We start from the raw sequence: 27,526 nt of genomic DNA, 5'->3' as shown, positions 1-27,526 counted from the left end.
CCGAAGCATAGTCCAGGGTGCCTTTGGTAGTTTAGGTTGCTAACATTCTTATAGCTTAAAAAAACACCTGCCTCACCAGCCCACACTTCATTCACCCTCTCTACTTCTTGTCTCCCCCCCAACACCCCCCACCCCACCCGCACCTCCCCGGATTGGTGACAGGACCTCTAGTTACTCTGCTGGCTGAAGAATTGAAGTTAAAGGTTATTGGCCTGAAGAGAAAACGAGGCACTTGGAAGCCGTGTTTGAAAACTAGTTTAGCATGTCAGCAGCGTGACCAGGGAGACCTTGTTCTTTCTGCCCTACTCATAAACTCAGGGCTTCTAAGCAGCTTTAAATCTGCTGCAGCGATAGTGGGCTAAAAAAGGCTATGTCTAAGATGTAGCTGTGTCTAAGATAGTGGGGTCCTCTAGGCTATGTCTAAACCTGAGTGGTGTGAGACTGTGTAACATTTAACTCTATTCAGTCAGTTATATTCAATTCAATTGTATATCCTTATCGATGGAATCTACCAGAAATATTTAATATGAAGCATTCAATCATAAGTGAAACAAGGGGCCCTTCTTTATTTGAGCTGGGGAGGGGAAAAATAAAGCCTGCGTTTCAGAGTTTCAAAGCACTGTTCAAACGCAATGGATTCACTTTCCTAATCAAGATAGTGAAAGTATTCACTCTATGAATGAGCATAGGTCCTCAAAGAGCCACATGCCAGGTCCAGCGAGTTTCTTAGGGTCACACTGCTTCTATGCATTCCTTAAGGAAGTTGTATCCAAGTTGTCTTTTAACCTAAAATGCCTGTAACTAGTTTTCTAGTCCCCACAGAGGTCCTTGTATATATTAGAATAATATACTTAGAATGGAGGGGACCTAACAGTTAGTCCGCTAGCTCAGCTCAGTTGTTTTATAGATAACCCAGAGATGTGAGGTGCTCATCCAAGGTTTGAGCTGCTTTGTGGCTGAGCCAGAGGTAGGACTCCAGTTTGAACCTCATTTCTTCACTGAACCTTGATGGTTCTCTCCCCAGTAAAATTCAGATCTTGGGTGTTTCTGGCAATGTGTGATTTTATTTTAAATGGGAGGTTGTTGTTGCTTTTATGAATTAACTACATCTGTTAAGGTATCTGGCATTTATTTATAGCATGGAGGTGAAGCTTGGATGCTGTGGTGCCAGACTGCCTGTGCTCACATCCTTTACTGGCTGCAGGACCTGGTCAGCTTATGTAGACTCTGTTTTTATCATCTGTAAAGCGGGTATAATAGTAGTACCCACCTTGTACAGTTGTATGGGAATTCAGTGTGTTAGCAGTACAGGGAGCCTGAGGTAAGAATTAACCATAGGCATTACTCTCTTGAGTTAGACAGTTGGGACCGTAACCTCATCTCCGTTCAAACGGTCTTCTTTTGCAGCCTGGCGCTATGTGGGAGCCGTCGGAGGCTTCCTCTTCATAGTCATCCAGCTCCTCTTGCTTGTGGAGTTTGCGCATAAATGGAACAAGAACTGGTATGTGCCTTTGTGGAAAGCTTCCACGTGAACTCACTCTCTGGCCCAGAGGAAGTGCCCAGTGTCGACAGAGGCCCTACCCTGAGTCGTATTGCCAGGGGTTAGCAGCCTGCTTACACCAAAACTGGTTTTTGCTGGTTCTCTCCCTTCCCCCTGCTCTCTGAACCTCTTCCTTCACTCCTCTCCCACACTGATTTTCTCTCATTCCTACCTTTCTTTTTCCTGCATCAGTTCTTTTCACTTTTTTCTCCCTTTTCCCCTACACCCTCTCATTTGGACTCTGAGACTTAGCCACGGGCAACCCCCCTGCTTGCTGAAGCCTCGCAGCCCAGCTGTGTGCTGTGTCAGTGGCTAAAAACATTGAGTGAGCTTTATCTTAGGCCCCCATCCTTGGCAGACTAAGAAGAAAGTAGTTTGGAGCTGAAAGTTCACTTTCAGCAAAGGCTATTCAATGGACTAGTTCTTTCCTCTTTAAAAATAATTTTGTTGCTTCTCAACTGCCTAAGAAAAGAAGGGCCCCTTCATTAGGACCTTTTGTTGTGCTCACTTAGAAAGCCATCCTGACTTTTAAAAATATAGACACTTAAGTGCCTTAAAAATAGGATTCACGTCCCAAGATGTGTGGCAAATGCCAGAGTATTAATGGCTCATTTTATTTCTTGCTGAGCTACGTTGAGGAAATGACTAGAAAAGGGTCCAGCTTCTTCAGTGCTAAGGCCAAGGTGACTTTGTTACTCTGGGCAAAGCTCTGTCTGCCTTAACTGCTCTGTCTGACTTTATAACATATGAATGAAAATAACTGCCTGCTGTATCTAGTAAGGCTCTTGTTATTTTGTAGATTTTCTAGGCATCATGTTATTTTATACTGTTTTGGGGTAGGGGAAATCTGAAAGTTCTATATGAATGTGAATTTATTTTTTTAATTTTGGATAACATAAAATATACTGTCCACATTCTCTCAAAACACTTTTCATTCTGATTATATTCTGCAGCTTGGTAGTTGTTGTTTTGTTTGGGTTTTGTTTTGTTTTTTAAAGATCAAATCATGAGATGCATGAATAAAAAGATACTGCTAGTCATTCTATTATTTGGTAAATACTAGAGTATGCACCCAAATGCCAACGTTAAAAATGTTTATAGCACATCAGATCATCTTCCAAGTAGCACTACAGTCGTATTTTGGTATTTTTCAAGTCTTAATCACTATGAAAATGCAGATTTCTAGGTCTGAATTGTGCTCATATGTGAATTTTTTTAAAGTGTATTTGTTTTTGGTTGTGCTGGGTCTTCACTGCCGCTCAGGCTCTTCTCTAGTTGCGGCGAGCAGGGGCCACTCTTCATTGTGGTGCCCGGGCTTCTCTTGGGGAGCACGGGCTCAGCAGTGTGGTGCATGGGCTTTGGTGGTTCTTCGGCATGTGGAATCTTCCCAACCAGGGATTGAACCTGTGTCCCCTGCACTGGCAGATTCTTATCCACTGTACCACCAGGGAAGTCCAAAATATAAGTTTATTATTGCATGCTGTCCTACATTTTGAGTCATCCTGAAAACCTAGTATGTTTGGGGTTTCTACTAGATCTTGTTTTGAGGCTGCAAAGTTTTCCTGAAGATAAGTCTAATGGATGACTATAGTTTTACGTGACCCCGTTTTCTCAGTTGTACAGAAGAAATGTGCACAGTAAGTTAGAAATGCATTTTAATTGATAAAATATCACACTTTGCATTGATTCTTAATGTACTTTCACTCTGAATTTTTTATTAGACAAAATATAATATGTCATCCCCATTTTTTTCTAAGATTTTCACAAATTTCAAGTTAGGAACTTGGTAGTAAAATATTAATATCTTTGATTCTGAGGGCCTGATTTGCCCATTAAATAGTATGTTCTCTCGAGAATGCTTGTGCTGCTTTATTCTGACTTTTAATGTTTTGATTGATTCTGAAGCCATTTTCTAGGACTGATTATCGATGCCAAGTTTTAACAGGCGTTTTGGAAGCGTTTGATCACTTTAAAAACTTTTCAGAAGCCACCTAATAGGAATGGCTTAAGAGCTTTGCAGCGATTGATGTTGCTGTTGTACTGGCTGTGGGGCCAGTATCCCAACAAAATCCCTTTTGTCCACATACTCGTGGCTTGTTGATCTGCCTAAAATTAAGATTAAGCTAGGAAGTGTACAAGTATTGTTATTTTTATGTAAGTTTGTTTAATTTAGGGTTGTTTTTTTTTAGTGGAGATTCTTGCTTTCAAGGTTAGTCTAGAAAATATAATACTTGTATCTCTCTTCAAGGATGAAACAACCAAACTTTTTCTTCTCTTTTCTTTTTTCTCCTTTTGTAAAGATCTTGAGAAAGAGATAATCTCAAAGGCAGCAGGACAGAAAGGCCATGGGCCTGGATACCAGGCAGCAGGTTTTAATGTCCCTGACTATCTGGCTGTTTCACTTGAGGCAAGTGTGCGTCTTCAGTTGCTCAGTCGTGTCTGACTGTGATCACAGGGACTATAGCCCGCTAGACTCCCCTGTCCATGGGATTCTCCCGGCAAGAATACTGGCGTAGGTTGCCATTCCCTTTTCCAGGGGATCTTCCTGACCCAGGGATTGAACCCGGGTTTCCTGCATTGCAGGCAGATTCCTTACCATCTTTGAATCTTAAGGCATATGACTTGACTACTGTGACCTCAGTTTTTATACCTGTGAAGTGATGTGTCTTGTTCTTTTGTTAAAAGATAAGCTAGGGCATTTAAAAATGTTTGTTAAAATTGGTTCAAATTTAGCACTCTCCAACACCTCCAGTGAAGAGTTGACTCATTGGAAAAGACTCTGATGCTGGGAGGGATTGGGGGCAGGAGGAGAAGGGGACGACAGAGGATGAGATGGCTGGATGGCATCACTGACTCGATGGACGTGAGTCTGAGTGAACTCCGGGAGTTGGTGATGGACAGGGAGGCCTGGCATGCTGTGATTCATGGGGTCACAAAGAGTCGGATGCAACTGAACTGAACTGAATCTAGCAAGTAGAAAGGAGCTCTGAGGAGCTGTACAAAATAAAAGGACTTTTATAGGCAAAAGGGAGAAGAGACAAGGAGGTTACGTTAGGCAGAAAAGCAGTTTAGTTATTGTGAGGTAACTTCCCTATAGGGGATGGCAGGTCCTACCAGTCAGACTACCTAACTAGTTAACTAGACTATCTAATTAGTGCTGAATAGGAGATTTCTGATTGACTGGATTAGTTTCTGATGGACTGTTGCGTTGGTTTGGTGACATGGGGCTTAGCCTTAGTGACTTCATTTTAAGTCTTTCATCTTGTTTTTAACACTTCCTAGGTCAATTTTTGTGGTTTAAAGTGTCAGTTCTATATCAAAACTGAAATCACAAAAAATAGTATAGTCAGGTGTTTCTAATGAAGACTCACTTCCTAGACTTTCTAGGTTTAAAAATTCACGTTGTTGTTGGCTTTTGTTCTCCGCTAGCCCTCATCCCTGAGCCCAGCCACCTCTTCTAACCTGATAACCTGCTTGCTTCTGTATCTATACACTTCATCCTGCTGCTTGGTCCTTTTCTAATCTTCATCCAAGTGCTCACACTGAGCATTGATTCAAAATTTTGGGAGTGCCAACTCTGTGCCAGGCACCAAGAGTATAGTCACGGCATTATTCGGCGTGTCTACAGAGGTTGTCTCGGGAGGACCAGCAGAGTCCGGAGCAACAGGTAGCGTCCACTCTGTCGTCATTGCTGCATCGAGTTGTCCTCTGACAGTTGGCAGTCCTTGCACAGACATTCTTTAAGCACCTGTTGCTTGCCAGGCATTTGACAGTAGGCAGTGAATGCAACAGTGCCCTGCTCTGTGGAGTGTGTATCCTCCTGGAGAGGAGACGGGGTAGCTAATAAGCCTAATCAAGCAAATAAGTGATAGGCTCAATGGTGGAGAGTGTGCTGTCGGTGTGAGAGCTGGGGCCAGCAGGGCAGGGAAAGGGTTCCATTATAAGGCATGAGGGAGATGAAGGAACTTGAGAAGAGCCTGAGCTTCTCAAGAAGCACACAAGAGCTGTGCTGGCTGGTCTAAGGAGCGAGGAGACATCCACTGTGGCTGGACCCCAGAGGTGCGAGGGGAGGGGGCAAGGGATAAAGTCATTCATCAGAGATGGCCCTGGACCAGATCATGAAAGGTTTCTGGGGCCATCATGGCAGATGGCAGGGCACTAGAGGGACAGAATCCAATGCACATTTTAAGTTAAGAAAAGACGAGAGGAGGTTGTAGGTGCAAGTAAGGAGACTAGTGGGAGGTGACCCAGGGGAGGGATGCCGTAGCTTGATGCTAGATGGTAGCAGCAGTCAGATGCTGATAGAGTCTGAAGTGGGAACCAAGGGAGTTTGCTGCTGGAATTGGCATGATGTTGGGGAGAGGGGAGGGGCAGGGAGTGAAAGACAGTGGTTGAGAAACTACAGTTCTTTATCTACCCCCACCCCTAATGGAATTGCCACATTCTGAGGTTGGGAAGACCATAGGAGAGCAGGTTTGGGGATGGAAGTTTGAATACTGGCAAGTTAACCTGGACCTCCTAAGGTCCACAAGCCAGTTAGACCTCCAAGTGGAGACGCTAACAGGGATAATATGAGCCTGGAGTACAGGGGAGAGGCTAGGGTTGAAGATTTAACCTTGGGAATCCAAGCAAAATCAACTGTTAAGAAAGTCCTTCTTACACTAATAAAATAGCCCAAAAGACTGGGGAGGACATAGCTGGACCCCCCCCCCCCCCCCCCACTTACACACTGGTCAGCAGTGTTCACCTTTTTCTTCATAAGCCATTTTCTCTCCCTGTCAACAGGTAGCATTTGACTCTTTGCTTTCTCTGAGTCTCACTTTATCTTCATGTGATTTGTGTGCCTTCTCTATTACAATGACTCCACAGTCATCGGACCGCCTGGCTCGGTGTCAGGAGTGTGACGGTCATTATCATTTTGGCCTTTCCTCTTTGTTTGCTTTCTGGCCGCAGTAACTTCTCCATCATTCAAACATTTCAGCTGGGCTGCTTGAACAGCTTCCAACTCTGAGAAGACATTAAGCAAGTTGCCTGCTCTCGAAGTTTTGTGAGATGTGGTTACAAAGGGCAGTTGACCCCTAAGGCAGATGAGGTGATTCAGACCAACCCCTGTTGTAGTTCTGGCCTCTTCTTTTAGCATCAGTAAGCACTCTTCTTTGTTCTGAACAATCTCTATAGGTTGTTAAGCCACCACATACTTCTCCCATCCCTTTAATTATGTTTATATAAAATAATATAATCTTTACACTAGTCTCCTCTTCTAGAGTCTTTATTATAAATCCCATTAAAATTTTTACTCTTTTTCTGGCTGATTTTATTCTTCACTTTATTTATTTATTTTTTTAGAGGGGGTGGCTGCGCTCCAAGGCATGTGGGATCTTAGTTCCTCAACCAGGAATCAAACCTAGGCCCCTGGCAGTGAGAGTGCTGAGACCTAACCACTAGACCACCAGGGAATTCCTGCCTTCACTTTTTTTTTTTTAATGTCAGACTCTTCCTTAATCATACCTGGCATTGTTTGGGAGAAGCAGTCCTGGTATAGAGTCGTCTTTTCAGGGCAAAGACAAAAGAGATGAGGTCAGCCAGTCTTTCTCTGGGTGGAGTTCAATTACTTCTCTCTCCCTAAACAGAAGATGGGCAGCAGCAGGAGCTGCTGGCAGCACTTGGAGAAAGAGACTGGCACCTCCGGGCTCTGTGTTTCTGGGAAAATTCAGCGAGAACTCCAGCACACAGCCCACTTTATAATACTGCCAGAACTTGTCCTGGGGTAGTTGACATCCAGAATGGGGAAGCTAAAGTCTGTGAATATTCACTTTAGTTACTGAATACACTTGAATCAAAGACTGAAGTTTTTCAGTGTTAAGAAAAAAGTCTAAGCTTGAGCCAAGAATTTTTTGCATATTCAGCTGTATCTTCTAGTTTTTAGTTGGTAAAATGATTGTTTGCTGTTGTTCATGCACTAAGTCGTGTCCGACTCTTTGTGACCCCATAGACTGCAGCACCCTAGGCTCCTCTGTCCTTCACTATCTCCTGGAGTTTACTCACATTCATGTGCATTGAGCTGATAATTCTGTCTAACCATCTCATCCTCTGCTGCTCCTTTCTCCTGCCCTCAGTCTTTCTCAGCATCTTGGTCTTTTCCAATGAGTGAAGTGAAGTGAAGTCACTCAGTCGTGTCCGACTCTTTGCGACCCCATGGACTGTAGCCCACCAGGCTCCTCTGTCCATGGGATTCTCCAGGCAAGAATACTGCAGTGGGTTGCCATTTCCTTCTCCAGGGGATCTTCCCGACCCAGGGAACGAACCCAGGTCTCCTGCATTGCAGACAGACGCTTTAACCTCTGAGCCAGTAGGCCTTTCAAATCACGTGGCCAAAGAGTTGGAGCTTCAGCTTCAGTCCTTCCAATGATTGTTCAGGGTTGATTGCCTTCAGAATTCACTGGTTTGATTTCCTTGTGGTCCAAAGGACTCTCAAGAGTCTTCCCTAGCACCATAATTCAAAAGCATCAATTCTTCAGCACTCAACCTTCTTTATGGTCTAACTCTTACATCCATACATGACTACTGGAAAAAACATAGCTTTGACTATATGGACCTTTGTTGGCAAAGAGATGTCTCTGCTTTTGCATATGCTATCTGGGTTTGCCATAGCTTTCCTTCCAAGGAGCAAGCATTTTTTAATTTCATGGCTGCAGTCACCATCCACAGTGATTTTGGAGCCCAAGAAAATAAAACCTCTTGCTGCTTCCACTTTTTCCCCTTCTATTTGCTGTGAAGTGATGGCACAGGATACCATGGTCTTAGTTTCTTGAATGTTGAGTTTCAAGCCAGCTTTTTCACTCTCTTCTGATCAAGAGTCTCTTTAGTTCCATGTTTTCTGCCATTAGAGTGGTATCATCTGCCTATTTGAGATTGTTGATAGTTCTCCTGGCAGTCTTGATTCCAGCTTGTGATTCATCCATCCTGGCATTTCGTATGATGTGCCCTGCATAGAAGTTAAATAAGTAGGGTAACAATATACAGCCTTGACATACTCCTTTCCCAGTTTGGAACTAGTCTGTTGTTCCATGTCCCGTTCTGACTGTTGCTTCTTGACCTGCATACAGGTTTCTCAGGAGGCAGGTCAGGTGGTCTGGTATTCCCATCTCTTTAAGAATTTCCCAGTTTGTTGTGATCCACAAAAACTGGTAAAATGATAGGTCGTCTGAATAACTCATTACGATGGTCTGGGACCTGACAGCATTAGCCAATAGTGCTTGAAGGGTGGTAGATATTGTTGGAGAATCAGCTGACCTGTCTTCCCCCCACCCCTTCCTCTCCTCTACTTCTGGAGAAACAGGACTGCAGGCACAGCTACCAACAAGCTGTGGTACGCCTCTCTGTCCCTGGTGACCCTCATTGCATACTCCATCACCACGGGAGGCTTGATTTGGATGGCAGTGTTTTATACCCAGAAAGATGGCTGCATGGAAAATAAAATTCTGCTGGGAGTAAATGGAGGCCTGTGTCTGCTTATGTCAGTGGTATCCATCTCACCCTCTGTCCGAGATCGTAAGTATGAGATCCGTACTTCCTGTTCATATTATAAATGTCTTTGACTATAATTTTGGAAATTATGGTCAGTTCTTTATTTACCACAGGTGGGTCAGCAGTAGGAAAGGTGGGATTCCATTGTCCTCTTCCTACCCTGCACTGGGCTGAAGGTGATAGTCAGTCATGCCTTTGTCAAAGATTTGAGTATAATGAAGTCAATAAATAAGAAGATAGTTGTTACTATTGTTAAATAATGTACTACAAGGAGTGTTTCAGTGGAAAATGCCTTTGGTGGATATTTAGCTCTTTCCTATAATCTCTTTGTAAAATTTGAATGAATGAGAAGGCTCCCGAGGGAGCTGTTTTGGGCTTATCTTTGACTTAAGACCTCTGTGGACCACAAATCAAGGACAGCGTGGTCCCAGAATCAGGAAACAGGAAATCCAATCCTGGCTCAGCCATCCACTGGCCTCAGGAGCTGGCCTTTCTGAGATCCAAGTCCTTCCTCAACAAAGCCAATAGAAACCTGTGAGCCTGATCTTGCTCATGGTTGTTTCAAAGCCAAAAGAAAGAAATGACTGAAGTTCATTATTGAAATTGAGATTGTTATTATTCACCCAGTTCCTTTATCCATTAAGAATTTCCTAAGACATTATTAATATTCAGATCAAAATATTCTTTGGGTTAAATTCTACCTTTTGAAATAGTTACAATTTGGTTTAGTGCCATTAATTGTTAAGGTGGATCTCATTCCCATGCCAAAGAGCACCACTGGAAAGCCCTATTTTTTACCTTTATTGGTCCTTATAATTTGATAGGTAAAGTTCTGGAGATAAATTTAATCAGAGGGAAGACTGAGTAAAACTAAATATTTTGTGTCTGTGGATGGTTGAAAATTTCACCAAAAAAAAGGATGAGTCCTTTTTATCGCATCTTGGTTACTCTTAGCCATCTGAACTGTTTAATTTAAATATTATAACATAGAAAGCCTTTTCCCAATAAATACTGAGTCCCATAGCCACATTCTTTGGCTTGGACCAGTTCTGGTATTCCCAAAGGTTTTCTGTCCATTTACAGATGAGAACTCTTCCCCAGTAGCATGGATTCTGAGTATCTGATGGCTTTGTGAGTATGGAATCCAGGTCCTCCCTATAAAATCCATCATTTACCCCACTAAGCTATGTGATCTCACAAATTAACAGTGGTGAATTTTTTCTGGAGACCTTGTGATTTAAGAACTAATGTTACAAACCTCAGGGAGACCAGGCAGTATGTTTCAGTACAGCTATAGTTATTATCAAAATAAAGTGTTGGGCGAGAACTCGGCAGAACTTGGCATCTCTGAAGTGGCATTTAGGTTCAGTGTGTCACTCCCTCCCCCCAAAGATTTTAGTGTTATATGAGAAATACACTATGTACCTCTTCTTACCTTCATGTGTGGGGCTCCAGGTTTGAGGGATATTATTTGGGGCAGACCTTTTTTTTGATGGGGGTGGGGGGGCGGTGCGTATGCTTTCTCACCATTGATTTATAACATGGTCCCTTGTTATTCTCCAGGACAGCCACACTCTGGGATACTGCAGTCGGGTCTCATCAGCTGCTATGTCACGTATCTCACGTTCTCAGCCCTGTCCAGCAAACCTGCAGAAGTAGGTAAGCTGGACTTGTAGGCAGACTGTGCTTGCAGGGTGAATATTGTCATTTGTGGGGTGAGGACTATGTCTCCTCAAACTATCGTTTAAGTATCAGAGATGCAGTGCATCAAAGTAGAGAGGTGATCTAGACTTCTTCACTAAATAGTGTCGATGCTCAACATCACTCATTATCAGAGAAATGTAAATCAAAACCACAATGAGGTACCATTTCACGCCAGTCAGAATGGCTGCTATCCAACCGTCTACAAGCAATAAATGCTGGAGAGAGTGTGGAGGAAAGGGAACCCTCTTACACTGTTGGTGGGAATGCAAACTAGCACAGCCACTATGAAGAACAGTGTGGAGATTCCTTAAAAAAAATGAAATAGAATTGCCTTATGACCCAGCAATCCCACTGCTGGGCATACACACCAAGGAAACCAGAACTGAAAAAGACACGTGTACCCCAATGTTCATCGCAGCACTGTTTATAATAGCCAGGACATGGAAGCAACCTAGATGTCCATCAGCAGATGAATGGATAAGAAAGCTGTGGTACATATACACAATGGAGTATTACTCAGCCATTAAAAAAGAATACATTTGAATCAGTTCTAATGAGGTGGATGAAACTGGAGCCTATTATACAGAGTAAAGTAAGCCAGAAAGAATAACACCCATATAGTATACTAACGCATATATATGGAATTTAGAAAGATGGTAACGATAACCCTGTATGCGAGACAGCAAAAGAGACACAGATGTATAGAACAGACTTTTGGACTCTGTGGGAGAGGGAGAGGGTGGGATGATTTGGGGGAATGGTATGGAAACATGTATAATATCATCTATGAAATGAATCGCCAGTCCAGGTTCGATGCATGATATAGGATGCTTCGGGCTGGTGCACTGGGATGACCCAGAGGGATGGTACGGGGAGGGAGGTGGGAGGGGGGTTCAGGATGGGGAACACGTGTACACCCGTGGCGGATTCATGTTGATGTGTGGCAAAACCAATACAATATTGTAAAGTAATTGGCCTCTAGTTAAAATAAATAAATTTAAATTTAAAAAGAAAAAAAATAAAAGGACTAGAAAATGCAAAAAAAAAAGTGTCCTCAACATGGGACATGAACCTGGACCTTCCTTCTCCTGGGCTTCCTGCTCTGCAGGAAAGACATGAACTCACGAGGGTTAATGAGTTTGCTTGTAAGCCTAATCTGCATTTTCCTGCTCAGAAATAATCAAATAATCACATTATCAGAAATATTCAAGATATTTCTTTTTGTTCTCTTTATTATTGCTATTGTTTTTAGATGGTTATTAATTAACTTTCAGTGATCATTTCTCTGACTCTGAGTGGAAAGAGTGTGGGGGGAGTGGTTCTGCCACTTCAGTATCATATAGAGTGACTTACTGTTCTCTTCCTAGATGTCTTGCCTTTAAAATAAGAATTTTAATTATTATTTTAAGAAGATAATTAAGATTCCTCTTTTACAGAGTGGTTTTTAAGACTTCAGTTGAGTACGTGTGTATATATGTATATGTACAGTTTCTGGCATGTCAGAGGTGCTTTGTAAAGGTTGCCTATTATTTTTATAGAGTAGTTGCAACGGATATTTGAGAACTATCAAAAGACCATTATACGTTGTTACTGTATGAGCCCTTGAGCTTTCCCAGTAAAGGACCATGTTTTCTTATTTTGATCTCCAAACTCCTTATATTTCATCATTTTTTTTCACGTTTGTGGTATATAGATGTATGCATACTCATATATACGTAAGTATATATAAATGTGTGTATGTTTGGGTATATTTTATCTTATATAAATCAGGTTAAATAAATGTATTCTTTTCTCTAGAGTAGAAAATTGATGTTTTCCTTTTTTAAATTTAGAAAGCAAATGCAAAGGTGTTTTTGAAAGTTTCAGCATATACGGTCTAGCATATACATGTCGTATGTATGGGTCTTGCCTTTATAGATATTTATAGTACAATGTGAATATAATTGTAGGTCTTTTGTTAAGTATAGTCTATCCTGGATATAATTTTTTTAGAAAAAAGCTCTATAAATTTGACTTCAAGTTTATTTAAATCTAGTCTATTTAAAACTTTTATGAGTATTTGACTGTTTACATATTAATCTCTGGCTTTAATTTAATGGGGTTTTTTGGTTACAGCATTTTTCTTTTCAATGGCAGGTATCACTTAAATACAGAAAAAAAACTTTTAATTTTGGGTGGTAGTACTTAAATAGCAAAGTTCATATTTTGGTCAGGTTTGTAAAGAAAATTTTCAGTGGCCTAAGAATAAAGATTCCTTAAGCCACAGCATGCAGTTAAGTTTACAGTTTCAAGTGGGAGTACAAGTAATAATTTTAGTGCAACTTCAAGCCCATAGAATGTGCATGTTTGTAAAATGGTTTGTAGCCTGTTATTTTATATTTATGTTCCTTATTTGGGGGCAGAGCAAATAGAGCCAACTTGGGTGTTCAGAATTGAAGACTCTGTTAGATAAAAAGTAAACAACTAATGATGGTAATGCGATAGAAATCTTTGTTATATAGCCTCTACAATTTTATTAGACCCTAGCCATTTGAGAAGTTCCCCAGGTTACAGCCTAAAAGATGTCATGACCGTACTATTACTGACAGTAGGATGACTTCTTATCTGGGTGGAGGCTGTTGGCCAGACAGCAGTTCCTGTGAGTTCCTGCTTGATTGTTGGTTTGTCTCCAAGGATGATAGACATGGAGGATGCTCTCAGTTACCTGCATGCTACCTGCTGCCCAGTCGGCCAATTTATTGTCATCATTTAGTCCCTAAGTTGTATCCGACTCTTTTGTGACCCCACGGACTGTAGCCCACCAGGCTCCTCTGCCCATGGAATTCTCCAGGCAAGAGTACTGGAGTGGGCTGCCATTTCCTTCTCCAGGGGATCTTCCCAACCCAGGGATCGAACCCGTGTCTCCTGCATTGGCAGGCAGATTCTTTACCGCTGAGCCATGAGGAAAGACCCATGAGCCAATACTTTGTACTATTGCTCCAATAGTACTGAAAAAGAACATGACTGTTAGAAATCCCTGGTACTGAAGACCCCTTTAGCACTAAGCTGACACCCAAGGGTCTTATTCTGAGAGGCTGCCTAGGTGGGAGAGGGTGCTTTACAGAGCAGCGATCTAATCCGAGTTAAGTTGGATGGTAGAGGAAACCTTGGCAGTGCTGAGTGTTCACTGTTCTATACTGCATGAATTTTCCCAAAGTGAATGCCTCCCTGAGTTACAGAGGGCTTTTCTAATATGGCAATGATTCCTTTTTTCTTTTCTTCACAAGTTCTAGATGAACACGGGAAGAACGTCACCATCTGTGTGCCTAACTTTGGTCAGGACCTATACAGGGACAAGACCTTGGTTGCTGGACTGGGTACTGCTATCTTGTGTGTGTGCATCTTGTATTCATGGTAAGTTTTAGAAGTTACCTGAGGCCATCTTTGCAGACTTTAAAAGTACGAGAGGAAGATTTACATAAGTTTTAGCAGTACGAGGCAGTCAAACAAATACCATCTGAGGAAGAGGGAAAATGAAGCCTGAAGTAAGAAGGTGGTATTACAACATGAAATCTAGCTATTTGGACTTCATTTTACATAACTTGTATTTCTTTGGGGTAAATAAAATAAATATATACAGTATGTTGTGATCCTTTAAAAGATGGTTGAGTATTACTTGCTAAAGCCCTTTTGGAGAGTAAGGGAGCACAAAGTGAGGAAGAGACGGTATGTGCCAGAATGTTTTGGCAACTTTCTACTCCAACAGAAAAAATGTTTGTTCTCTTGTTGATGGAAAGAGTACAAAGTACTCCATACACAGACATTTTGTGCTTGGTCCAGGAAAGACAGGAAACATTTCTTTTATGCTAAAACTCACATTGCTTTTAAGGAGTGAAGTCATTCCTCCAAAAGTAGGTGTGATATGTAAGCAGGCTGTGTTTTAGGTGCTTGGGGTGGGGTTTATTATTTTTAAATACATATTAAAAAACATACCAGAGGGAGAAGAGTAAAGGGTAGGAATCGTAAGTTTCTTATTCCATTTACATGTTTCCACACTTCCCTTTGACAGTCATCCTTTCATGTTTAGGTTTTATTCCTGTGTTTTACACTTCGGTATATTTCAGTGTCTAAAAATTTCAACCAGTCACAGGCACGTTATAGTGATCCTTTGGCCAAATCTGAACCATCCTTGGTAGCTTGCATAAGTAGAATGTCTGTCTGTACATGGTGGCATTTTCTCTTACAGCCTCTAACACCCCTTCATGCTGTAGAGAAGGTCCAGCAGACAGGGGCCTTGACAACAGATATAGGCAGGAGAACTGAGTTTTATGAAGCATGTGTTCACAGCCATGCATCAAGCTTGCAAAGGCATGCAGTGTCGACTCTCAGCCTGTCTGTGACATAGTGGCAGCCTCTCCACGCTGCAGCAAAAGCGACCATGGCAAACACTTTCTGGCCTTCCATTATTGTTAATTCCATACGTGTTCACTCACTCGGGCTCACATCAAATCATGTTTTCAGGAAAACCATTAAGGCACCCACATTTTAATCCTGGTTCTCAGTCCTTCCGTTCCTAAGTTTTTCCTTCCTGAGTCTATTATTTTGGGGCTTTAGGGGAGAAATGTCAGCAACATGGCTAATTTTATGATCTGTCATTCACTTTTTTTCTGTATTGGCATGTAAAAAATATTGGTGATTCCAGCAAGGAGAAAGTAGGTTACTGAACTATAAATGTAGAATATTTTATTTTTAGAATAAAATGTAGTTGTATTTACATATGAAGAAAAAGTCCTGGAAAGAGATAAGCCAAGCTTGTAATGGTGCTTGTATTATGTATATAATTTTTTTTTTCTTTAAAAAAAGTGTTCTTTTTTTTTTTAACATCAACTATTGCTTCTTTTGTTTGTATTATCAGAAAAAAACTGTAAAGATATTTGATAGACTAAAATCAGATGTTTTTGTGAGTTGCTGAATGCCTAATCCCACATGAATAAAAATATTTGCTCCCTTAGATAAAACAGGGCTTAGATTTGCTATCAGTGGGAAAGATGCAAAAATACTATTTAATATGGTGATAGAACTGCCACCAGTGGTTTTGGTTTGTGGTGTGTAATTTCCACCCTATACGTCGCTTTTGAAATTTAGCAGCACCTTAGCAGAAGTTGGCAAGGTCTAGTCTGAGATTCCCAAAAGAACTTTTGAAGCTGACAGCTGCTATGCAAAATCCGTCTAAATGCCAATAGCACACGTTATTGAATGCTGGTAATCAATCTGCAGAACCATAGTGCTTGAAGGATGAGGAGACAGAAAACAGCAGCCACACCAAGTGGAGCTGGGGAGTGACAGGCAGCTCTGTGGGTTGATGCAGCACACGGCATGAATATACCTCCTGGTGATGGCAGTTGATTCCTGGGGGTTCAGCACGGTGCTGCACAGCGAGGGCGGCCCTGGGTGACTGGTGCTTGCTCTAATTACCCACTGCAGCTCCAGGAAGAGTGGCTTTGAGAACGTTACAGCAAGCAGCCTGGAGTTTGAGGGAGCTTTGAGTTCAGCCCCAGGAGGGCCTTGAAAAGGGGAAATGTGGGAGGTGGTACAATTTGGAGGGTTTCAAATCTTGACTTCCTAAACTCAAAAAGGATTAAGCAGTTGGAAGATGTTACAAAAGGAGGCTGCATTGCCTGGGCGAAAACTGTCATTTGAAGATGATTGCAAGAATGTCCAGATTTCTTGATAGAATCTGTAGGAAGACTAGCTGGTTGTGTGCACTGCAGAGAGAAGAATTCACCCACTTTCTTTCTTTTTTTAAAAAAATTTTATTCTTATTTATTTTTGGTCCTGTTGCTATGAGTGTGCTTTCTCTAGTTGTGGCAAGCGGGAGCTACGCTTTGTTGTGGAGCTGGGACTTCTCATTGCAGTGGCTTCTCCTGTGGCAGAGCACAGGCGCTAGGGTGCACAGGCTTCAATAGTTGTGGCACAGAGGCTCGGTAGTTGTGGCTCGTGGGCTTAGTTGTCCCAGTGCATGTAGAATCTTCCCCAACCAGGGAGTGAATCTGTGCCCCCTGCATTGGCAGGCAGATTCCCAACCCTGGACCAGGGAAGTCTGAAATCGCCCATTTCAACAGAAGTCCAAGACTGCTTGGGACTTTGGTAAGATCTTAGAGGCTCATGTGCTGTGTTCTTTCCTAACTGGAGTATCCCCTCCCCACCCCCAACCACAGACACCCAAACACACACTCTCTCTCTCTCTAATGCTTCTTTAGGAGGCTCTCATAATGAACTCCAGTTTTGTTTTTCGGCTTTCTGCCCCAAGTCCTGCTTCTGTGGCACTCACTATGAGGATGTTTTAATCCTGGCTGTCTTAGCTTGGAAGTAGGGTTCAGCCAAAACTACACCCCGGCTTTCCAGCTGAGGCGGCCGCTTCCCCTGCACCCAGGCATTATGCTGTAAAGAAACGTCACAGCCTGGACCCCGTCAGGAGTTCCCTGGTGGCTCTCTCTGTATGGCTATGCCCCTGTGCCCTCATAGGCTGTCACCTGCCCTGTCCTCTCCTAGCTATTCCTTGAGGCCCTCCTTGGTCTCTAGATTTTGGCTGCAGTTTAGTCTGTTGGCTTTAAATTCACAATCTGTCCAATGAGACAGGATTATGGAGTCCATCAAGTTCAGTCCCCCCATGGAGTGGAATTTCCTGGAGGTCCAGGGGTTAGGACTCTGTGCTTTCACTGCCACGTGCCTGGGTTCGATTCCTTGTTGGGGAACTAAGAATCCACAAGCTGTGCCCCGCCCCCCCACCCCACAATAGTCAGTTCCCTCCATGAAAGTACAAGGAAACAGATGTGGAGCCTGCTCCTATGTGTCTCACCCAGTTACAGAAACCTTTCCTTCCCCCTCCTTTGCTGAAATATTGGGAGAGACATGTTTGTAGTCATTTTTCTTTCCCCTGGGATGACTTGGAGTCAGGTTGTTTTACTTAGGTGGACCCATCAGCTGGGTAACTTACATAATTGCATTATTAGGAGGCATTTGTGCTATAAAATGTTTCTGGCTATTTTAGTTTTAGCTATACTTAAGAGAAAAGAAAATAAGTATTTTTTTCAGCTGTCTAGGAATTTGGGTACAAAATTGGAAAAACTAAGAATCTTTAGTAGTGGTCAAACAACTTGCTAGTTCAAATGGGACATTCACAGCAATATGGCAGACCATTTGGAAATAACTGAAAGGTTAGTAAGATGGCATTGGAGGGACTAGTTTAAGCTGAGAAAAGTTGGCACATCAAGGAGGGTTACCTGTACTGTTGGTGTGGGCTGGACCTGCTGCTTTTTTTTTTTTTTTTTTAAAGAATTGGGGGGTATATTTTTGGGAATGCTGATACTCCAGAACCTGCCAGCTAGAAATCTTCATGTCTCTGCATCAGGGGTGTGTTGAAGGCCTCTTCTTACAAACTCTGGTTTCTCTTGGGAGCTGAGCCTCCAGCTCTGTGTTACACTGGGAAGGAAGTTGAACTTGATCACACCAAGGCTGAGAATAGTCACGTGATCTGTCAAGGGCCCTGTAAGTTGGTCAGGGGCAGAATCTGTGGTCTCCAGCAGGAAAGTCTGGACGTGTTGGCTGGAGATTTTCTGTGACCTAGTGGAGTTTGGCCAGTTGCAAAAGCAGCTGAAGCAGATGTGGAGGGGCATCTGCGTTACAAATCTTTCTTCCAGTGTGCAAAGGGTTCAGAGCTCAGCAGAGGTTGGGAGGGCTTGGGGGTAGCGGGATGTTTATATTTTTTCATTGTCACAGCAATGGAAAGATGCTACTGGCTTTTCGTGAGTGAGAGCTCAGGATAATAATCAAATAAGGTTACTAGACATTTTGTGTCCAGTGAAGCTCTGCCCCAACCAAATGCTGTCAGGCTCCTCCCACCCCCACAGGAAGTACAGGGTTAAAGTCACTCAGGCCTGAGCCCTGGAAGGGAAGAGGTTATGGATAATCCGGGAATTGTCTTGTGCAGACCAGATGGTTCTAGTAATAGTCAGAGTGCAGACAGTAAGAATTTCCCAGGCTTTTAAAGAGTTTGTAAAAAGCAAAAGCAACAGTATTTTCTCAGTAATTCTAAGAAGAATGTTTTGTGGATAAAGGCTATGACTGAATAAAGATCTTATGGTTACATTTGCTTATAGAAATCCATATGTATGATGAACTGATTATAAGTATTTTTAGAAGCAAGAACAAAAGCTCCCGCTCTTAGTATCCTCCGATGATGAAAGTGAAGTGACAGAGGTGCCAGGACCAAAAGTTGGCTTTTCTGAAACCATCTTATTCCCGAGAAGCTAGGAAATGGAATATTAAGCCATGCTCCTTTAAAGAATAAACGTCGTCTTTCAGATGAAAATTCCAGATATTGATCTCTTCCTGAAGTGAAGTCCCATGTCCCCCCATGGAAACGACAGACTGTATTAACTCATAACTCATATGCGCAAAACATAGCACCTTGAGCACAGGAGCCAGGTGTGTGTGTTTCTTGGGCACACAGCCATGGAATTGTTTCTGTCAATCCTCAGACCAGGCTCAAGCCAGGAAGTGGTAGTGGAGTGGGCATCCATTAACATCCATCAGTTCAAAGCAGAAATGAAAGTGATGCTGTTGGACTTCAGTGGACAAAAGAAACAATGATCTTGGATCCCAGAGGACCTTTTTATGAGGGAAGCTTTCTACTGTTTATTTGCATCTCATTGATCTCTTCTCTCCTTGGGAAACAGGATGAGAATGAGTCCAGAAGACAGTGTTCCCTTTGTGGTTTATTTGGTTGAAATGAGTCTGGAATTCCTGCCTCCCCACTAACAGCTCCCGCCGTCCCACCCTCTCCCCTATCCCTGGAGTGGCAGGAGGAACGGGATTGCTGTATGTCTCACTGAGTTCCCAGTGCGTAGAACAGGGTCTGACACGGGGCACACCTTCAGTAAACATTCGCTAAATGAATCCGTATAGATTATTCATGTACACTGTATATTTACACATAGAAATGTGCTTAAAATGATCCCCACCCCAGGAAAAAATAAATCTGTAAGCCAGATTTTACAACAGTTTACCTCTCTAGGCAGGAGGAAAGGGGCAGGAAGAATTTTTTTAAATGACATTGATAGCTACTCTATACCGAATTTCTAAATAGAAAACCTTGTCTGTCCAAGGCTGATTATCACAGAAAATTGTGACGACCTTTGCTTTTCATGCCCTTGAGTTTTATCACCATTTCTGGCTGCTTTGATTGCTTTTTATCTCTTCTACGTGAGACTATCAAAAGGAGGGGAAATATAAAAGTGAAATATGAAAAGTATGTTGGCATTTGAAGGAGGAGAGGCAAAAAACCAAAGTGAAAACCAAAATAACAGGACCAAAAGACAACTTTTTTTTTTTTTAAGCTTCTGTTTGCATAAAATGGTCTAATGCAATCCATGGAAGAAGTTATCGGTTGTTGAGTTGGTCAGCCAGTTTTGGAATAAAGTGGGATATTAAAATAGACAGCTTTTATTTACGCAGAGCTGTAGGTTAGAGCGAGCCTCCTGGGAGTCCTGGCCAGGCAGCTCTGCCCTCCTTCGACGTATGTGACATGTTAATATACTCAGCTGACCTTCCTGTTTTGTCTTAGCTTGACATCGGTTAATATACTCAGCTGACCTTTCTGTTTTGTCTTAGCTTGACATCGACGACAAGATCAAGTTCTGATGCTCTGCAGGGCCGGTACACAGCTCCCGAGCTGGAAGTAAGTTCATTTCCTTTCCTTGGCCCTGCTTTATCTCGGAAGACCCATTTTCCAGGAAGGCTTTTTATGTCTTTACTTGCATCTTTAGTGGTCTGCATCCCATGATCCCATTTTCTTTACTCAGGAAGGAACACGATTCCTATACGGAAAAAGAAATGTCCTCAATATATTATAGGGTTAAAATAAAAGCTGTTGATTTTTCTCCAACAAATTCAGCCTCTGGTGTGGCATCCGGCCACCCCCCTCCCACCAGAGGCCTGGGTAGCTTGTCAGTCTGCTCTCTGCTTTTTTCCTTTGTCATAACAGAATGTATGTGGGTTGTTTTAACTTCTGATCCCTTCCCCTAGTGTGTACCTGTCTGTGTTCTCCATACATGCCACGACTGTGAGGTCAGACGGCGGCTATTGGAAAGAGAAGGGGAGGGACACCCTGTCTGTGCGCACTGCTGGGCGCTGTCTATATGTGAGCTTATTCCCTGCAGCAGCCCCAGCAGGTGGGCGTTTCATGGGGTGAAGAATAGCAAACAGTGAACAGAGGCCTGTCGGTCAGCAGAATATCTTTTTCTTTCTGATGCAAAAGTCCTTTTCTGAGGCCCTTGGTGGAACATCTACTGAGGTCACAAAAAGTCTAATCAGATGGAAGCAGCCAGAAAGAGACTCCGCCCTGACTCCAGGAATGGAAAGAAGAGGCATTTCCAGGGACGAATAGGACTTGCTGTGTTCTAAGTACTGCATCTGTGATTTCATCTTCAAAGAAACCCAAGGAGGCTTTATCTCCATTTTCCATCAGGGTTGGGGACAAACAGAAAAGTAAAGTCCTTTAAACTTGGGATTTGCCAGCATGTAAACCATGTAGTCATGCTCAGGTCGGTGCTGTGTTCCCAGCCACCGTTGCCCAAGATCCAGCTGCTGTTTGCCAGCTCTGCTGCTGACCCTGCCTGGCGTCCGACCCCCGGCTGCCTTTCCCTGCATGGAGGAGAGCCCTGGGGTCTGTCCAGACACGGGCGCTTTGCTCTGGGGATGGACCTCCCTTCACCTGACCTGGAAAGAGTGGACCGTTATGAGGGGTTGTCAGTCTGCCAGGAGCATTCACCAGTTCTTTCTGTCACTTGAAGGAGCAAACTGTACTGAGTCTGAATGGGTTGCTGCCTATTCTTCAGAAGAGAATGGCTCTAGAAGGCAGGCAGTCATGCTCACCACTGACTGGGTGACCCCTGCTGAGGCTGGACCGCTCTGGCTTCAATATCCCTATTGTGTACAGAGTTAAAAGTGCAAAGAACAGCAAGTCTCCGCATTAGATTTAAGAGCATGTTTTTCTTCTCATTCCGAGGAAAGAGCCCCAGTGTTTCCCTCTGAACCGGAGTGCACACAGGATGGAAGTTGGTTCGCCAACTCCTTGCATCACGTTTCACAGGATAGACCTTTGAAAGAGAGAGTCAGTCATTGCTTGTGGTAACTTAAGCTTCAAAAGAACTGGGACCCCAGCATACATGTCTTGGGCCCCCTGAATGAATTAATGAATCTTAGACTATATCCCTTGATCCAAGATTCTGTCAAGACCAGTCCCTCTATGACAAGTTTCCTTGACACAGGAAGGAAAAAGGGCTTGGCTTTGAGGTGTATAAATGGGACAAAGGCATGAATTCCCACGTCCTTGCCCCCAGCTCTCTGTTCTTTATCATAAAACTATCAAGCCAAGAGGTATTGAGGACCCAGCACTTCCTAGACTGTTCTGGTATGTGTTGTGTTTCTTATTCTGTTTACCAGAGTCTTTCTGGAATCAATGTAGTAATTTTTCATAAACGCAATTTTTAAAAAAGATTAAGTTTGTTATCTTGAGTAGGTCAGAAACGTGGTACAACGTTTGGAAGGAGCCACCCCCTGCGTTGCCGTCCCTGGTACCCCTGCTTCCCTTAGGCCGCCAGTTCAGAGTCTGATTCTAGTAGCAATGTGGGTGGGCCTGCTGGCTCCAGATCCCTTAGTTTTCCCCTTTCTGAGTCTGTCGGCTCCACCATCAAGATATCACATGCTGCCTGTTGCCCCTTGTGAAGCACAGACCTGGGAGTTCCCATATGCCCAAGTTCCTGTCCCAGCTCTGTCACTAAGCTTGTTTCGTGACTTAAGGCCAGGTCTTCAATCTGGCTGACCCCAGTTTCCTCACCTAAATGCAGGATAATGATCTCAGCCCCTGGCGCCAAAGAAGATCAAGCGGAGCAGCAAGTAGAGCAGAGCACCAGGAGGGAGCTCCCAGAGGGAGGGGACCTACTTTCATTCACTTCATGTTCCAGGCTGAGTTTTCCAGAAGTGGCCACCAGGGCAGAGCCTGACGTGCAGGATATTTATTAGGGAGGCTTCCCCGGGTGGCTCAGAAGACTGTAAAGAATCTGCCTACAATGCAGGAGACCGGATTCAACCCATGGGTCAGGAAGATCCTCTGGAGAAGGGAATGGCAACCCACTCTAGTATTCTTGCCTAGAGAATCCCCTGGACAGAGGAACCTGGCGGGTACAGTCCATGGGGGTCAGACATGACTGAGCAACTAACACTTTGACTTTTCGACACATGTGGAGGAGGGAAGGGAAGTTGAAGGGTACTGCAGGCTGGACAGAGCCACTGCTCACCCCACGGGTGCCCGGAGCAGATATGACCCATCAAAGCTGTCCCCCACGGGTTGTGGGTGCACCTTTACACCTCTGCTAGGAGCTCTTATCCTGTGTGGGTTGCCCAGGAAGGGCTTGCTTGAGGGTGGGGCGACTCCCAGCTAGGGCAGAACCTGGAGCTGCCACCCAGAGGCTTGCAGGGGTTGAGCAGGCACTAAAGGGGCACCCTGGAAGGGACTCTGGGTGGCTCACCTCCATGTCCTCGTGTTTCCCATCTCATCAGCCCCCAGACCATCAGGGAAGAACACACACTTAGTAGAACCTTTTGAAGGGATGAAATGTGCAGTTCTGGATTTGGAGTGTAGTTCAGATGGGGAAAATTTGGCACGCAGATGGCCTTTAGTTCCTAACCGATGTGGAGATGGAAAAGCAGAAAGCAAGCCTCCTGACTTGGTTGGTTTTGCCCTCACAGGTAGCCCGGTGTTGCTTTTGCTTCGGCTCTGGAGGAGAGGGTAAGTGGACAACATTCCGTCTGGGCCTCTGTGATGCCCTGCAGACCTGTACCACTCATCTGTAGGCATTTGGGATTTAGGCACAAATAACTTGAGTGGTAAGAGGAATTCCTTTATTCCAGAGCTGGTTTATTGTTTATATACTTTACACATTCTTCCCAAAGGGTCTTTGGAATTTGTGTTGGTATTCTGGCAGATGAGGAAAAGTTGATATTTTTGGCTCATATTTATAAGTTAAATTTCACAGTACATTTTTGAGGAGCAAGAAGTACATTTTTTTAAAGGAATGCAAATTTGGAAAATTTCTTTCATTCAGCTTCCTCTTCTTGAATTGGAACATTCCAGGGGCTTGAGAACTCTTGCTCTGCTTTCACTTTCTTCTGAGTTTATAAGAAGTTTTCTGTGTTTAAGAGCTCTCTTCTATTAAAATAAATGTGCCAGTAGATAACTCATCCTATTACAGAAGGTTCAGGGGTGAGCTGGGAGCTTGGGGCTTACGGCATAGATGAGATCGCCTGAGGGTACAAATGGTGTTTGACAGCTTTCCTACTCAACAGCCTCTGGGTTGGAAATTAGCAAGTTTGGCTTTGCGACAGTGGTAAGCATCCTTGTGTTCACTCACGGAGCTTGTGCTCACTTTGTGGTTCACAGACGCTGAAGAGAAGCGGAATATGAAAGAGGGCCCACGGGTCATTTATGATGAGAAGAAAAGCACCGTCTACAGCTATGCCTATTTCCACTTCATGTTCTTCTTGGCTTCCCTCTATGTGATGATGACCGTCACCAACTGGTTCAAGTGAGTGGCCCCTCGTCTTAGATGTTTCAGAAGTTAATTTTTTAAAACATCCTATTCTTGACAGCCTGAAAATCAGACCTCTTGAAGTTAATTAGCCTCTTCTCCAAGACCTGCTGCACTCATCTTCGCAGAAACAGTCCAAGTTCCTGACAGTCTTTTGGCATACTTTTAACCCTGGAAATTGGTGATGCTTACTGCAGCCTTAAGAAAATAGGAGGTTAATAGCATATGGACAGTCTATAGCACACAGTAACAGAAATGGAAAAAGAACTTAGAATTCTTAAGCAATCATCTGGCTTTTAGAAAAGAGATGATGCTCTTTTTTTCTACTTTGTCTTTTTTTTTTTTTCAACACTTTCATTACAAAAGTTTGAAACCTCTCAAAAAACAAAACCAACTAATATATAAGTATGAAAAGTAGCATGGGCCCTCCACCCCAACTCCATAATCACTGCTAATCATATGATGTATTTCCTTTCTCTTTTCTGTGCATTTATAAGCCTATATAATTTTTTTAAACATTAATGTGATTACACATATTTTCTCCCTTGAGGGTTGGGTTTTGTTTGTTTGTTTTTTGTTTTTTTAACTTACATGATGAGTCTGACTTTCCCTGTTACTACATGAAGATTCTTTTCAATTCCTTTTGTATCTTTCTTTGATCCAGAGTTTCTGTTGGATCATAATTTGGTGTACGTTAGGATATACCTAAGGTAGACATTAGAATAACTTAGATATTTGGGCTTCCCTGATAGCTCAGTTGGTAAAGAATCTGCCTGCAATGCAGGAGGCCCCAGTTCGATTCCTAGGTTAGGAAGATCCGCTGGAGAGGGGATAGGCTACCCACTCTAGTATTATTGGGCTCCCCTTGTGGCTTAGCTGGTAAAGAATCTGCCTGCAGTATGGGAGACCTGGGTTTGATCCCTGGGTTGGGAAGATCCCCTGGAGAAGGGAAAGGCTACCCACTCCAGTACTCTGGCCTGGAGAATTTATTTAGACTCATTGTGCAACAAACATATGAGTGGCTCCTCTGGGCCACACTGCTGTGGGTGGCAGGGCCTATACTCTAATGGGGAGGCAGGCAGTTCAGTTCAGTTCAGTCGCTCAGTCGTATCCGACTCTTTGCGACCCCATGAATTGCAGGCCTCCCTGTCCATCACCAACTCCCGGAGTTCACTCAGACTCATGTCCATCGAGTCAGTGATGCCATCCAGCCATCTCATCCTCTGTCGTCCCCTTCTCCTCCTGTCCTCAATCCCTCCCAGCATCAGAGTCTTTTCCAACAAGTCAACTCTTCGCATGAGGTGGCCAAAGTACTGGAGTTTCAGCTTCAGCATCATTCCCTCCAAAGAAATATCAGGGCTGATCTCCTTTAGAATGGACTGGTTGGATCTCCTTGCAGTGTGCCAGGGAATTCCTGGAACATTTTGGCTTGGGAAGCTTAAAAAAGGTTGGAGGCAGAAAATAACAGATATCAAGGATGTGTTAAAACTGGAGCCCTCTCTCGCTCCTGGTAGGTGGGTATAGGCACTTTGGAAAATGGTCCCCTCAAAATGTTGAACACAGAGTTGTTATATGATCCCGCAATCGTACTCCTAATTATATACTCAAGAGGAGAAAAAAACACGTCCACGCAAAAGCTTATACACAAATGTTCATGGCAGCATCGTTCATAATAGCTAAGTGGAAGCAACCAAATGTCCATCAGCTGACAAATGGATAAACAAAAGGTGCTATATCCACCCAATGGAATATTCCTCCACAACAGAAAGGAATAAAGTATTGTTACATACTACAGCATGGAGACACCCCAAAAGAAATATACTGAGAAAAGCCAGTCATAAGAGGCCACTTGATTCCATGCCCGGTGACATGTCCAGAACTGGCAAAGCCATACAGACAGAAAGTGGTTAAGTCATGCCAGGGGCCAAGTGGAGGAGGAAATGGGAGGACAGCTAAAAGGGTGCAGGGTTTCTTTCTAGAGTGATGAGAATGCCCTAGAATTGACTCTGGTGGTGGTTACACAAGTCTATGAATGTAATAAAAATCGTGTGCTTTAAGTGGGTGTGAATTATATTAATTGAGTTGCTAGGGAAAGAAGAAAGGCTGGGGTGGGGTGGTGATGGAATCAGAGAGGGACACACTGGGTGGGAAGAGCCCTTTTCACCACCTGTTCTCTTCCTGCTCTGACCACAGCTGGGTCTCTTGTTTCCACAGCTATGAAAGTGCCAACATTGAGACCTTCTTCAGCGGGAGCTGGTCCATCTTTTGGGTCAAGATGGCTTCCTGCTGGATATGTGTTCTCCTGTACCTGGGTACGCTCATTGCCCCCCTCTGTCGACCTTCTCCGCAGTACTCCGTGTGAGGATCTGAGCAATCTCCTTGGTTCTGCAGCAGAAAGTGATGCCCTTGAACAAATATCCCAGGAGTCAAGCAGTGACTGGTACTTTGTGACAAGCTGGCATTCCCCTGGCTGGCTTCACTGGGTCTGAAAAACCTTCAGGGGAAAAAAAAAATCACTTGATTCGCTTTTTGTATTTCTGAAATTCAAAAAGAAGCTACCAATTTGCCCCTAAAGAATTGAAAATTTCACCTAAGTTGATGCGGAGTGTTTATAGATTTTGTATGTGTTTTACCCCTAAATATTGGGATAGTGGTCAGGCTAGTATTTCCCTTCAGCGTGTTTTTACCAAAGCACAGTTTGGGGAATGACATCGTTTCACTGGGATAAAAGCTTACTTTGTGTGGCCTATTACCTATCCCTGAAAGAGACATGACAAAATCTGGAGCCCTTTGCCCCCAGTAGAAGGCAGACCCCTCAGAAGGCTCCACACCTCAGCCTGCAGAGCTCCTGCTCACCGTCCTGGTGTTTATTGGCTCCAAGAGGAAGCATCTGCTTTTCATTCCACCCCTGTGCTATCTCCACCCTGCCCCGACACGTTTCCCTTTGAAGTTGTGATGCTGGGAATCACAGGCTTCACTCTGCCCTTGCCCTTCCCAGAGGTGCCCTCATCCCTTCGGGTTCAGCATCTACCTTACAATGTGAAAAAGCACAATTTGCCATCACCACCCATGTGATTCCCCCCCACCAGATTGTCACCGCCTGATCTGAGTTCCTGCCTTAGTGACT

General features: G+C 43.6%; 1 protein-coding gene across 1 annotated transcript in view; it reads left to right on the top strand.

Annotated features, from left to right (window-relative positions):
* Positions 1–26,892, top strand: part of SERINC5 (serine incorporator 5) — a 68,855-nt gene extending 41,963 nt beyond the window's left edge. The window contains exons 5-13 of the mRNA XM_052647068.1: positions 1,408–1,501; positions 8,880–9,091; positions 10,631–10,726; positions 14,038–14,164; positions 20,423–20,489; positions 21,819–21,923; positions 23,561–23,600; positions 24,252–24,396; positions 26,614–26,892. Of these exons, the coding sequence (XP_052503028.1) occupies positions 1,408–1,501; positions 8,880–9,091; positions 10,631–10,726; positions 14,038–14,164; positions 20,423–20,489; positions 21,819–21,923; positions 23,561–23,600; positions 24,252–24,396; positions 26,614–26,761 (1,034 nt within the window). The 3' untranslated portion in view covers positions 26,762–26,892. The remainder of the gene's footprint in view (positions 1–1,407; positions 1,502–8,879; positions 9,092–10,630; positions 10,727–14,037; positions 14,165–20,422; positions 20,490–21,818; positions 21,924–23,560; positions 23,601–24,251; positions 24,397–26,613) is intronic.
* Positions 26,893–27,526: the final 634 nt, after the last annotated feature.

Source organism: Budorcas taxicolor, chromosome 10, assembly GCF_023091745.1.
Source record: "Budorcas taxicolor isolate Tak-1 chromosome 10, Takin1.1, whole genome shotgun sequence".
NCBI classification, from domain to species: domain Eukaryota; kingdom Metazoa; phylum Chordata; class Mammalia; order Artiodactyla; family Bovidae; genus Budorcas; species Budorcas taxicolor.
This window is presented reverse-complemented; position numbering and strand designations above follow the sequence as displayed.